General features: G+C 40.9%; 2 protein-coding genes across 6 annotated transcripts in view; both read left to right on the top strand.

Moving 5' to 3' along the window:
• Positions 1–3,281: 3,281 nt before the first annotated feature.
• LOC135319204 (putative ankyrin repeat domain-containing protein 19) lies at positions 3,282–10,497 on the top strand. Its single transcript, XM_064478466.1, has 6 exons — positions 3,282–3,578; positions 4,254–4,368; positions 4,531–4,704; positions 8,029–8,135; positions 9,448–9,585; positions 10,101–10,497. Exons 1-6 carry the CDS (start codon positions 3,364–3,366, stop codon positions 10,180–10,182), a joined length of 831 nt encoding a protein of 276 aa, XP_064334536.1. The 5' UTR covers positions 3,282–3,363; the 3' UTR covers positions 10,183–10,497.
• A 525-nt stretch (positions 10,498–11,022) lies between these two features.
• Positions 11,023–14,324, top strand: part of LOC135319203 (putative coiled-coil domain-containing protein 144B) — a 45,895-nt gene continuing 42,593 nt past the window's right edge. For all 5 annotated transcript variants that reach the window (XM_064478460.1, XM_064478464.1, XM_064478463.1 and 2 more), the window contains exons 1-3: positions 11,023–11,118; positions 13,203–13,355; positions 13,970–14,021. In XM_064478460.1, the coding sequence (XP_064334530.1) occupies positions 13,325–13,355; positions 13,970–14,021 (83 nt within the window). In that variant the 5' untranslated portion in view covers positions 11,023–11,118; positions 13,203–13,324. The remainder of the gene's footprint in view (positions 11,119–13,202; positions 13,356–13,969; positions 14,022–14,324) is intronic.

The raw sequence follows: 14,324 nt of genomic DNA on the forward strand, positions 1-14,324 counted from the left end.
CTTCACTTTGATGACTTTACGCTCATTTAGTCATCTCTTTTTTTAACAGTCACTTTTAGTAAACATTTGCTTGTTTTTGAGAAACTGTCTTGAGGGAGCTCAGCTGTTGGATTTAGAAGAAAATCAAAGCTTCTGTTATAAATATGTTCTCAGAATACAAGTACTATAATACTAGTATATTACAAAGTACTCTATTCAAAGAAAACTGTGTTTAAGATTTAAAGGAAAGTATGATGACAGTGATTCAAAAAATTAATGATAACAGCAAGAGGTAAAAATTACATTAAGAGAAAACAAATGAAGATTTTAAAATTGAAACATTCAATAACTAAAATTAAAAACTCACTGTTGGGACTCAACAACACATTAGAGGTGGCAGAAGGAACAATTAGTAAAGTTGAAAACAGGTCAAAAGAGATTATCCAGTCTGACAGACAGCAAAAAATTAAGATAGTTTCTCGTAGAACTGTGGTACACCAGTAAGCATGGCAACACACACAAACCTGGCAGACCAGAAGAGAGAGAGAAATACAAAAAAAAAAAAATTAGAAGACATAATGCCTGAAAACTTTTTAAATTCAAAGAAAACATTAATCTGCACACCTAAGTTCAACAAACATTACAGAGAACAAACATAAGAGATTCACAACTAGACAGCACAGACAGTTGAAAGACAAGGAGAAAATCTTAAAAGCAACGAGCAAAAGAATTCATTCTGTGCAGCAAACCATGAGATTAGCAACTGACTCCTTATCAGACACGTTACAGAACTCCTTTAAGGCCTCGTATTAGTAAATAGTAAAGCAAGTGTACGTATTTTGTGGCCTTCATTTAGGATAGATAAATACCACTTTTCTGGTGTTCAGTCAACACCAAAAATGCCTTACTTTATTGGTCTTTGGAACCAAGTGTATGTAAGAAGTCTGGCTTGCCTGGATCTGGATGTGAGCCAAAGCTTGAAGAAATACAGACAAGGGTTAAGTGAGAATACCAAGGTTGGTAACCTGAAGAAAATCATACACACAATTTGGCTGAAAATGTAGCTGGTGAGCCAGAGTACCAGAGCATGGAAGAAATAGGCAGGCAGAAACCTAGTTCAGTGATCAGATGAATGCAGATCACCTGGAAAGACTTGGGAGTAGCATAAATGGCCCATGAATAGATATTTTTTTCACTAAAGCATGATGCACAGCACAGCATGTACATAAGCTGACTCGTTTCAGTTATCAGAGCTGTAGTGACAACACAAGGACCTACTCCTTTAACAGTAAATAAAGGGGAATCTACCTACAAGACTGGAGTATCAGCACAATGTACAGAAGAATAGGAGGGCAAAATACATATAATTTTCAAAAGACTGGGATGTGCTACAGTGTTATTAAATATCATGGAAAAGCTAAGAAGTGTGAACTATCTTTACAGGGTCACTATCAAGAAAGCGGTCAAAGTACTAGGAAAATAATCCATAATTTAAAGAGAAAGTTTTGAGAATGTTGAGAGTAGTGAGCAAATGTATACCAAGAGTAGGGCAGGAACATGAGAGGGCAGGCCCAGGAGAGGGCAGGTACAGGAGAAGTCCTATTAGACTTCCAAGAGATGACGTTGAGGGGCAGTGGGTATTTGAGTCTGGAATACAGGAGGGAGGTCTGGATTGGAAATGGCAGTTTGGAAGTTAGCAACTTGTAGAGAATACATAAAGCCCTAAGGCTGTTGGGGCGGCAGCAGAAAGTAGTAGATGCCAGAAGACTGAGCCTCAGGGGTGCTGTGTGCCAGCACTCAGGGGCTGGGACTGAGAAGACCGGCCAGGGCCCTGGGAGGAAACCAGAGCAGCCTGAGACCCGGGAAGCCCCGTGAGGAAAGGGCTTGAGGAAGTTGGGGAGAGCAGCGGTGGGGAGAGCAGCGGTGGGAAGTGTGGCTGCCGGGCCGTGCGAGGAGAGGACAGAGCTCCCCGTGCAGTCAGCCCCTGGTGGGTGGTGGGTGACCCTGTCGTGAGCAGTTGCAGTGAGTGGACACGCTTGCTTGGTTGGAAAATGAGAGAAATCAGAGGAAGCGAATGGGAACAGCTCCTTTGCAGGGGCAGGAGGCGTGTGTGCCTGAGAGCAGAGAGATGGGGCCGCAGCTGGAGGGTGAACGCATCATTGTTTCTGAAGATGAGGGAAATAACAGTGTATGCTAATAGAAAAGATAGGTTAAAAGGGTAAATTAGTAACACCACATTCACTTAGGTCAGGGGAGTTGCAGGTGAGGGCAGGTGTGGGCACAGAAATGCCCCTGAGAGAGTCAGCTTCAAAACACTTGCCAGGTCCAGTCCACTCAAAACCAGCTCCCAGGAGTGTCAGCCACTTAGGAACTCTACCGCCCCCTGCAGTTTTGATCCTGGCAGGGCCAGAAGCCATAATTAGCCAGCTGAGGGAGGAAGGATGGAGTTAGGCAGGAAGAGGAGGCCTGCCCTGCCTTCCACCCCTCCTGCAAGTGGTCAGCCAGCAGCATGGCCTCACTGAGTAACTGACGTGGTGTTTCCATAGTTACTTGATTAAAAAGTTCTCAAATGTTATACCATGCTCCCAAATAAACCTTGGATTGATTCAAGATTTAATTGGTGGAAATAAAAGCAAAAAATAAAATAAAGTGAAGAAAGCGTGTAAACATAAGGCTGAGCCACAGAGCAGGGTCAGCAGGCATGCGGAAACACGTTTTCATTTCGTCTGGAGAGGTGTATTGGTTTCTGAAGTTTGTACTTAATGATACATATTGCCACAGTGTCTGAAACCATGAAAACAGCTTTCTGCTGTTTGCATCTGCTAAATTCCCTGGAGACTGGCTGGGGCCCAGAGGGATGGGGAAAGGAATAAACTGAGGGATAAGGAGATTTAGAGATTTTTGGTGGGGAGCTCTCTGGGGGACTAGGCCTTCAGCATCCTGTGGTTCCACCCCACTCTAACCACAGTTGCATACAAACATGCCTTTCTCAGGGGCAAACCTCACTTCTGGAAATGTCCCAAAACACTCAGCCACCTAGCACCAACATTTGAAGGGAATCCAAAGTGGCCCACAGGCAATTGCAGAGATTTGAAATGCGTTAGGCTCCCACATGCACACTGGGCACACTGGGCACACTGGGCCTCCGGGCCTCTGTGCGCACTCACGGGGACACTGGCTCTGGAGGGACAGTTGAGGGACAGTTGAGGGTCAGTGCTGTTGCTAGGCTACGACTGTTCCGGACTAAACATTCCAAGCCGTTGAGCTTTGCAGCCAAGGTGTGGCAGCGAGACCTCTGTGGCTTTTCTGTAGCGCCAGCGCTGAGATCGGGAGGCGGCAAGAGGCCAGGAGGGAAGTGAGCGGTGTTGGAAGGCGATAAGCCAGATGAAGAAGAGACTCGCTAACTTAGTGAGCTGGGTGGGCTTCAGCACCCATCAGAGAGCACGCAGGGATCGTGAGAAGCCCGTGCCTGGGTATCATGTCGATGTGAGAGAGCTGAAGAAGTTCCACAGAGCCGCATATTTAGGTGACAGGTGTACAGTGGAGGAGCTGCTGACATATAAGAGAAATGTCGTAGACAGCAGAGACAGGAAGAACAGGTAACAGCGGTGAGGCGGGGCGGGGCGGGCCTGGGAGGAGCTGCCAACTATGGTTGTAAGACATGAATTTTAAATTGCCTTCCCATGTCAGAGATGTTGAAGTGTGAGACAATGAGCATGTTAGAATCATAGAAGTACAGTGTTCTTTCTCATCCTTGCAGCAGTAAAGTAGATATACGATCATTTTACTTAATTGAAATGTTGTCTTTGTAAAATAGTAACGGTAACAGTTATAATATTACCTAACAATTATTGAGCTATTATTTTGTGCAAGGAACTGCCAGACATTTTGTATAGCTTTTCATTTAAGCATCACAGTGGGGTCCTGTAAGATAGCTACTACTTCATGCCCATTTTGTTGATGAGGAAATTGAGGCACAGACAGGCTAAGTGAGAGCTAATAAGTGACAGTGTTAAAGTAGAAGTGAGACCCAAGTTGAGCTGAATCTCAACGGCATGCCCTTTCTATTCAAACAGGTAGTTCTTCCATTAATGTGGTGAGTAGTAAGAGCTAATAAATATTGTTCTTTCCCCATAGAAAGAACTAAGATAAGACTAAATGTTAGTTTTAAAGGGGTATGAATAGCATGCTGTTGAATGTTTACAATTACATGAGTAACTGTATCTTCGAAGTAGTACGCTCTAATTTCCTAAAAAGTCCTCTCATGTTCGCAGGACTGCCCTACACTTAGCCTGCGCCAGCGGCCAGTCACCAGTGGTGGATCTCCTTACACAGTGGTGGTGTGATCTGAATGCTCGTGACAAGGAAGGCAAGACAGCTCTCATCAAGGTGTGTAGCAGCCAACCGTGTCCATGTGAGATGGATTTGATTTAATTACTTAGAATAAAAATGAATTTATCTGTTTTAAATATAACGAATTGCTGGGACTTGAGGAATGTTAACTTGGAATGCCTAGCACTTACAGTCTGTTTCTTGGTGTGATACCAACAGGCTGTACAATGCCGGAAAGAAGTGTGTGTCACTATCCTGCTGAAACGGGGTGCTGACCCAAATCTTGCGGACGACTGTCAGAACACTGCTCTGCATTACGCCGTCTTGGCTGGAAATACATCAATTGCAGCAGAGCTGCTCCGCTATGATGCAAATATTGAGGCGATAAACAAGGTATAGCTCAACTGACTTTATTTACAAGATATTTGAAATACAGGGTCTTTTCTAGCTACAGGTGTTTTATTTATAGTAATATGTATACTGAATACAATACATCAGGCCCTGTTATCATGGAGCCAACTCCAAAGCCAAGGCCAGAGGCTAGAGGTAGTGCCCGCAGAAAGGGCAGAGCTCTGTCTCCCAGCCACACTTGTACCCCAGAAGGAACAGCTTCCCATTAGGAAGTGCCTGGGAGTGGGTGGTAGGCTCAGAGCCTACAGAAGATGAAGGCTTGCGGGGAGTGAAGTGATGGCAAGGGCGGGCTGCCTGCCTGGGGATGGGTGGGAGGAGGAAGGAACCCAGTACCCAGCAGGGGGAGCTGGGTGACTGCACCTGGGCAGGGGAGGCAGCAAGCCACAGGCCCTGAGCACCCCAGGATCCCAGGTTCTAGAACCTGGGCAAGTGAGGTCAGGTCATGTTTGACAGCCAGCAGGGGCATTCATTTGTGCTGGTGGCCACATGGCCCTCCGTGTACACCTTCACCTTGGGGTCTTCCATGCTCAGCCTGGTGTAGCTCCCCTGTGGGGCTGTGGCTGTAGGTGGGGAGCAAGTGATGGCGAGACTGGTCCTCCTGCTTTTTCTCCTGGCTCTCCCCTGAAGATTTTGATTGAATAAATGTACTCAGGTCTAGACGCAGGTATTTCAAAATACTTCCCCGAGATTCTGATACAACCCTTGGTTAAGAACTATTGAATGGATACGTGTAATGCATGTAAATTCACAGATCTCAAAAATAAGACATCTCTGGAAGAGCGGGGGTTTGATAGATGCTGCTTCTTTCAGTGCTCTCCTTTGCAGCCATGTTAGCCTGACTTTTACCCGTCTCTTCCTTTGTGACTGAGGAGTTTATTGGCAATATTACTGGCAGTATCTATTGCCTTGAAGAATAGCTCCTTTTCCTTTCTAACCACTGATCATTCAGTGGCACTCAGACAGTCTTAGAAACTTGCTTGTGGTGAGTGATTCAATAAGTAGAGTCGGATCCTTTAAAGATTTTGCACCTTTTGTTCCCATCCAGGTCATTAGGTCAGCAGGGTTTTTCTGATTGCAGTAATAGGAAATCATGAGCCTTCTTTTGGTTAAAGCTGTGTGACGGACTCTTGCAACCTATCTGTTAGATTCACTGAGCCCTAGCATAATCAAGATGACAGTTTTTTTTAAATTAAAGTCTAATTGATTTACAGTGTTGTGATAGTTGCTGGTGTACAGCAAAGTGATTCAGTTATACATATATATATATTCTTATTCAGTTATATATATATATTCTTATTCAGTTATATATATTCTTATTCAGTTATATATACATTCTTAGATAGATATGTATGTACACACACACACACACATTCTTTTCCATTATGGTTTATTACAGGATATTGAGTATAGTTCCCTGTGGTATATACAGTAGGACCTTGTTGTTGATTTATTTTATATGTAGTAATTTGTATCTGCTAGTCCAAAACTGCTAATTTATTCCTCTCCCACCCCCTTTCCCCTTTGGTAACCATCAGTTTGTTTTCTATGTCTGTGAGTCTATTTCTGTTTTGTAAATAAGTTCATTTGTATCGTATTTTAGAATCCACATATTAAGTGATATCCTATGGGATTTCTCTTTCACTTTCTGACTTACCTCACTCAGTATGATAATGTCTAGGTCCTTCCATGTTGCTGCAAATGGCATTCTTTCATTCTTTTTTATGGCTGAGTTGTATTGCATTATATATAAGTATACCGTGCAAGATGGCAGTTTTAAACATCAAGACCCATGACATTAGTAACAAATTGGAATTGTTCTAATAATTTAGTTTCAGCCATCTCATGAATTAATTATCCATTTGATTAACAATTGGGGAGAATTAGATACAGGTAGGTTGTAGTTGTAGTAGGCATTGGAAAAATTCTTGAAGCAGGTGTTATGAGCCTTTCTAAAAATGTATTTATCTTACAATATTTTTTTTAATTGAGGTATAGTTGATGTACTATATTATATGTTACAGGTATATAGCTGAGTGTTTCACAAATTTTTAAGGGCTATGCTCCACTTATGGTTATTATAAACTATTGGCTCTTCTCCCCAGGTTGTGCAATACATCCTTGTACCTTATTTTATGCCTGATTGTTTATACCTCTTAATCCTTAATCCTAATTATCCATTTGATTAACAATCAGGAAGAATTCGATACAGATAGATTGTAGTTTTAGTAGGCATTGGAAAAATTCTTGAAGTGGGTATTATGAGTCTTAATCACAATTTTTATTACATGTTAGGGCCCAGTGTTTTTGTGTGTAAGACATATGATTCTAAAGAAAGGCAAGGTTTTATATACAAATACTTGATTTATACCCAACTGTTTGGAAACACAGCAAACATAAAAACACAAGTGGGCTATAGACTAAACATGCCTGGGTATGTTCAGTTTGTCTCCACACATTGAGTCAACATTTAAAATTTAGGAGACTTGTGCAGAAATCTACACTTCAGAACTTCTCCTAAAGAATCAAATCTGGTCCCCCTTGAGCCCAGGCCTATGTGGTCTGCTGTGCAGAGGTGGTCCCTTCTCGGTGGGGCGTGTGTTCTCCAGTTTGCTGTCCTCACTTGTGACCTTCCCTTACTCAGGCCACCTGTGTTGCCTCTGTAAGCATTTGAATTTCCAATTCCTGTTGTATATTTTGATAAATATTTCAAGATTTTAAAGACAGTCTATATTAATTTATAGTCTACTTCATATTTTATAATAATCCCTTAAGAGTGGGATGGAATTTTTCTAATTAGAATTTTTAAGTTGGTTTCAGAAAAACTTTTTCTTTACATGCAAATAATCATATTCCCACTGGAATGTCTGCAAGCTTTATGAGATTAGTCATAGTTGTAATTGGATAGGTTATGCATGTTGCAGACAGTATGGTATCTTTCTCCTCAGCGTGGCTCCTTAGAAATGTAGTTGATTCAGTAGCTAAATGGTTCTCTCTGGAGCAGTGTTTAGAGTGTCGGGAGTAGTAGTTGAGCAGTAAGGTAACTAGAGAATGCCTGACACACGCTGCAATAGAAGCGAAGGTTCTTGGAACCAGCAAATGTCTGAAGTGAGTTTCAGAGAATGAAACTTTGGAAGAGGTCCAGGAGGAACCTTTTAAAGAGAAGGAGCACAGAGGGGTGAGGAGGAAGGGGCTACTTTTTATTTACTTTATAGTGTATGTTTAAGTTCAGAGACTTAAGTTTTTAAATTCAGTTTTGAAATTTATATGTAATTTTGTACATTGTCAACTGTTTTTACTATTTTACAGTATAACTTGACACCATTTTTACTCGCCGTCAGGAAGAACAAAGAAGAAATGGTCAAATTTTTGATAGCGAACGGGGCAAATGTACATGCAGTCGACAAGCTGCAAAGGTACAATAGTTTGTTCTCTCTCTCTCTCTCTTTTTCTAATCTTAATGTTGTTCTAGAGTAGTAACAGCCAATCAGAAAGGTTAACCTAATAAGAAGAGGATTAACTTAGAATCAACACATCATCAGTTAGGTAGAAAAGCAATTATTCTGCCTGGTGTGACAAAGAACAGTATGCAGCAGGATTCATCTTCCTTTATGATAGCGACTGATGTCATTTGCATCCTGATTGTTTTGGTCATACGATCTTACAATAGTTCAGGGGTTTCATTTTAGTTTTATTAGTATGGACTCTAATTTTAATTTACCTTATGAGACAGTGTTGAGTTTCTTCATTCTTTTATAATTTGTTTTAACCTCTTCTTGGTACATATTTTTTTCTTAAAAGACGCATATTAAACAAAGAGGAGTTTGTTTTGTCTTTTGGATGACTCTGCTTTAAATTACTTTCTTTGAAGGATACTGATGTTATTAGGTTATCACTGAGTGAGTATCACTACGAGAGTAACTATTACCAGATACTGTGGGCTCATCAGTTTTTATCCTTTTTCATTTCTAGTACATTTTGATGTTTTTATTTTTAATTGATGATGGTAGGAGGAAGAGAAATAGCTTTAATTATTGAATAAACATTCCCTTTAAAGAAGACAAGTCATTGGTGGATGATAAAGAGGAAAGAGCTGGGCTTTAGAGTCAGACGAGGTTGAATTCCCAGCTCTCCTGCTGGTCAGGTGTGTCATGTCCCTGGGGGACATGACTTATTACCAACCAATATGTTTCCTGACACGTAAAGGAGGGTCGTAGTACATCCTTCAAGGGTGGTTGTGCCTAAGAAAGACCATACGTAGACTATTCAGGTTAGTGCTGGGCACATGCTTCTCAGCGTGATTAACTGCAGCCATGACTCTTTTTATTGACATTTTTATTCATATTACTGTTTTCAGCCTGCAAAGAGCTTCTCCTTACCTGACCTCTAGCTGATTTTAAAGTATTGTATTTCAGACGGGGGAAGAAATGGGGAATCCTTTATTTAAATCTTTACCTACTTCAGATAATGACCTCAGCATCCTTTCTTGTCCTTCAGAGGACTTTAAATTAGCAACTTCTACTATGTGCTACCCAAGTAGGACAGGAGGCTTCTTTTTTGTCCCTCCGTTTTGGCCTTGGAGGTAATTTGCAAAGATGAGCACTCGAGCATGTACATGGTCAGTTCTCCAGGGGTGGGCAGGATATTAACTTGGTAAAATAGATCAAACTAACTGTTTAAGTTAAGCTAACTAAGTTCCTAAGAGTGAAGTTGTCTCTTTTATTTTAGATCAGCACTGATGCTTGCTGTACGTCATGACTCACCGGACGTAGTCAAGCTGCTTCTTCAGAGACGTGTTAATGCCGATCTGCTAGATGTACACGGACAGTCTGCTGAACGATATGCGTGTTCTAATGGTTTTAAACAGTAAGTGTTTACATTAAAGTACCAGTTATCTCTAAACTGAGGTTGGAAATGATCTAACTGTGACTTGTTATGTGACAGGTGAGAATTCCTAGTTGGGAGCAGGCACTTTGGGGATGGCAGTGAGACCCTCCACATCATCAGCTGGAAACCAGCAAAAAGCCAGACTAGTGAGATGGAGCAGTGGGCACAGGGTTCTTTATCTCAGAGTTTGTAAGATGTTTATCCTTAGGGTCCTGCTGTTCTCCATTTCATTCCAGTGTAGCCCCAATGCATGGGGTACAAATAATGTCACATATCTGATTTTTCTAACTAGTTGTTTGGGTCTTGAAATGTTTAGTAGAGCAGAAAATCCTGCATTTTCCTTTGGGGACTTTCTTGTATAATCTTCCTCTTGAATTTTCCAAGAACCTGAGGAATTCCCTAAGGCCACAGTGACAATCCTCTCCCACAAGGCATCGGGGCAGGGCGAGGGCATTCTAATCGTTCTCTTGTTTCCCTTGATTCTGTTGCTGCAGCGTTGGTACTAAAACTGGTTTTAACAGGATCTCCTCGGCAGCTGGGTCTGGGGTCTGGATGTTGCTCTCTAAAGACCTTTAACAAAATTTTAAAAGAAGAAAAGGAAAAAGAAACTGGTCCTGCAGTCGGGTCATGATTGACCTCTGCTCCCGGGATGCCTGTGCTGATCCAGTTTCCGCGGTCTTCGTGGCGATGGACACGTAAACTTCAGAGTGACAGCTTGTTTAGTTCTCATACATATGCTTGTATGAGGTCATATATTTATAAATAAGTTTAACTACAAGTTAGATAGTAGCTGAGGTGCCCTGAAGTATAAACCACGAAGAACAGCTAATCACCGTAATTTGTAACATTTTCTGAAAACTGCCACATTTAAATGTTACACCTATGAAAAAAACACACCTTGGGTTTTATTTGGGATTCTCCAATAGTTCCAGCATTAAAGTTCAAGAACAAATTATTCCATTCTTCCAGTATTTCTCTGAGCATCTGGGGGATACATTATCTCATTAAATCTTCATAATACTCTTATGAGTATTAATAACTAACTGCCTTACAGTAAGATCCCAGTTTTATAAAGGAAGACTTTGAGCTGAAGAGAAGCACCTTGTCCAGGAACAAATAGCTGTTGGTTATAGAGCTGGGACTTCTGAGTTCGAGATACTTTCCGTATGTCAGGCTCGCTCTAGTTAACTTGCTGAGCTGTAGTGCCCTCAGTTCATGACTACTTCACCTTACTTTTTTTTCTTTTTTAATTATACATCTTAAATTTAAAAGTGTAGATTGTACAAATTTGAATATATGGGACAATTGAAGTTTTGATACTGCCTGTGATATTGTCTGAAATAACCTAAGAATTTAATATACTTGGTAATTGTTTTTCATATTACTATTCAAGTAGTAATACTTATTTATCACATTTTTTTATACATAGCCTTTCCCAGCTGATTGTCGACTACAGAGACGGAAAGATTCCAGATACTCCCCCTCAAAATAGCGACCCAGGACAGAGTTCTGGTAATAAGTTACTCTTGTTGGGCCCACCGTAGATAAAGAAAGTAAGGTTGAGGAAGTTTTGATAATGAAAGAGCAGTGAAAAAGGCCATTGTGTAAATTTTGTGTATGTTTTCATTTTTTTAATTAATTTTTTCTTAATGGTCTAGTATTCAGAATTATGTAAGAAGTTAATTGTAGGTAATTTAAAATCTGAGACAATATTGTCTGAAAAGAAATTCATTTATTTAATCATGGCCCCTGAAGTCCCATATTATATCTTTGTGTAAGTAAGAAAAATAGGTTTTTAACTTTGTTGGACATTTCCTGTAACAGTATAACAAGTCGGCCTTGTTACAGAGCTGGCTCTTTAATTCTTACAGCAAATGGATTACATTGGGTAAATGAATGCTAGTTATTGCATAGTGATTAGTCTCACTAAAAAGTGATTGTCTTTGAAACTGGGAGCTCAGCAATACCTTCCTGGTGCTGTAAACAAATGGCCAACAATTAGAACTGCACAGCTGGGCCAGTGTGCAGCATACTAGTAAGAGGTTGTTTTTTAAAGGTACCTAGTGATAGGGCAGAAGTCAGGAAAGCAGTGCCTTGTTGAGAAGCACTGGTTACTTTTCACATCATTACACCAACAAGGGCTCTCTCTCACCAATTTCATTCCTCAGAAGTGCAAACAGAATGAGATATATTGCCTTCATGAGAGTCAGATGTTTTCTTCTTTTTGGGGGATACTTGTCATGAAACTATATTTTGTTAGAACAAGATTTTCTATTGCCATTAGTTAAAGGATTGTCATAATAAATACTCAGCACAACTCAGGACTCAACAAATTGTAAAAAAAAAAAAAAGCACAGAAGTGCTTCACTTAAAAAAAAAAAAAAAAAAAGACTGTGTTGCCTAGATGTGACCCCTAGCGTGCTGTTCAGTCTGAACTGTATGAGGGCACCTTTAACTTAGTACACCTTGATCAAGCAAAGAAATTCTGTTGTAGGAAATACAAAGATGGAAAAGACAGAGTTTTGGTCTTCAAGGTGCTCATAACACAATAGAGTTGTCCCTGGTTAATGTCTGTATATTTTTTAAACAGGATTTTCAAAGAAAACATTCCTATCTGTGAATTCATCCACTTAACAGATGACTATCAAGTGTCTTTTAGGTACTAAGCAGCACTGTGACGTTACAGAATGCAAACAGGTCAAAAGCACAGTTCCTGGCCTCCAGGAGCTTGTTGCTGTCATCCTCATTTTTATGATTGGCTTTACTTTATTCTGTGCTTACTGTGTCCCAGAGCCTACTAGGACTTTGTAACTGTCTTTATGTATGTTTTATTGGTACTTAATAGGTACCAAATACTTTTAAGTCCATGGTAAGGCAAGAAGTTTTTTAAAAATGGGTAGGATGTTAGGTAAGCCACGCAGAGCGAGTAGAAGTTTGCCAGGGAAGGAGGCAGAAGGGCAGTGTTTGGTGGGTGGAACATCTTTGAAGATTACATTTGGCAGAAAGGACAGCGGTGCAAAGGCTAAGATGTGCCAGTGAACTTTGCAGGATCTGTGAGTTTCATTTTGTTGGTGCAGAAAGGATGCTGTAGGAATGGTTGGGAACGAGGTGACTACCTAGCTCAGGCATGCTTCTGAAAGCTTTTCTAGTACTATAGAAAGGAGTAGGTCTGCTGTAGACCTTGGGAAATTTGTCAGAATGCTTTTAGCTGCCAATAATAATAGGAGCCCTAAGTAACAGTGGCTACAGCAACAGGAGTCAGGATTGTTTAGAAGGTTCGGTGATGTCATCAGGATCCCAGATGCTGTCCCTCCTTCAGCTGTGAGGCTGCTGGTGTTTGATGTTGCCCTTCCTGGTCTGCTGATTAGCAGCAGCTCCAAGCATCATCTTCTCACATGACAATATCCGCAGGCGAGGAGGGCTGCTTCTCTCTGCATGTTTTCTGTTAACTAGGAAGAAAACAGAGGCGCTTCCGGTAGACTTCCCCTAGCATCTTATGGGCTGGGCTACATCACATGCTCATTCCTAAAGCAGCCACTGGGGAAAGAAATGCAGTTACTGTGATGACCTTAAAACAATCATTTCTCTTTTTGCAGCTAAGGAGAGTTTACCTTCTTCGCATGCTGGGGCAGAAAATATCCAAGAAAAGTTGCAATTGCCCAGCAAGGACAATGAAGAAGAAGTGGCTGTCGATTTGGGAACCAGCAATGGCAGCTGCATGGATTCAGTGAAGAATGTTGAGCAGAAGAGTAAGAAGATTCGATTTGAGTCTTAGGGTTTCCTGTTATGACATAAAGCGGGGATGCACAAGCTTTTTCTATAAAGGGCCAGAGAGTCAATATTTTAGGCCATGTGATGTCTGTCACGTCCACTCATGTCTGCCATTGCAGTGTGAAAGCAGCCCCAGACCGTATGTGAGCGAATAGGGATGACCGTGCCCAGATAACACGAGGTTGACAAAGCCAAATGGCAGGGTGGGTTTGTCCCATGGGTATCATCCAGAAATACCATGCTATGTAAGCTTGACATTGTCAGTTTATGATACTGATTCTACTAATGGTTATCATTCTTTTGTGAGTCTCTTAAAGTTTGGTTGGTATTTTGGTCCTTGTAAACAGCAGTTCACTTTAAAATATCAAATTTGGATAAACACCCTTTTTTTTTTTTGATAAATATAAAGGAGGGGAAGTGGTTTTTATGCATTAATTACCTACCAGGAGTATAATCAGTATTCACTCAAGTGTGTAGTCTCCAGGTGTGGTCCCAAAGGAATGCTTTTTAACAAAACATTGGTTTTATACTTTTAATATTCTGTATTTTTCTGTTGCTCATATAAACTGTATTTTACTTTCTTCTTTAATAGAGAGTTTAGTGATTAAGGTTGCACCGAGGTTTGAAGACATCTCTGTAAGCCGGTAGGATTTTATGGATTTTTAAAAATTACATGTTGACTAAGGGAACACAGAGAAAAGAAACAAGGCTTGTTGAGTGTCCTACTCTGCGTTTGACACTGTTTTATGTACTTGGCATTTGTTACCTCATACAGTCACCACAACAGCTTTGCAGAGTAGCTGTGCTGTTATAGCTTACTTCTAGTTAATTAGGCAACTGTAATTTAAGGAGGTTGACTAGTTGACCCATGATTCCATGGTTAACAAGTAGTTGACCTGTGACTTAACCATCAGGCAGCCTGGCTCCCAAATCTGCTTTCTTATCCC

The sequence above is a fragment of the Camelus dromedarius genome, chromosome 24, assembly GCF_036321535.1.
Source record: "Camelus dromedarius isolate mCamDro1 chromosome 24, mCamDro1.pat, whole genome shotgun sequence".
Taxonomy (NCBI): domain Eukaryota; kingdom Metazoa; phylum Chordata; class Mammalia; order Artiodactyla; family Camelidae; genus Camelus; species Camelus dromedarius.

Excerpts from the sequence above, each read along its gene's own strand:
- LOC135319204 (XM_064478466.1), top strand. The coding sequence starts at position 3,364 with ATGAAGAAGAGACTCGCTAACTTAGTGAGCTGGGTGGGCTTCAGCACC. Across the intron at positions 4,705-8,028 it reads ATATTGAGGCGATAAACAAG|TATAACTTGACACCATTTTT; the intron begins GTATAGCTCAAC and ends ACTATTTTACAG. Across the intron at positions 8,136-9,447 it reads GCAGTCGACAAGCTGCAAAG|ATCAGCACTGATGCTTGCTG; the intron begins GTACAATAGTTT and ends CTTTTATTTTAG.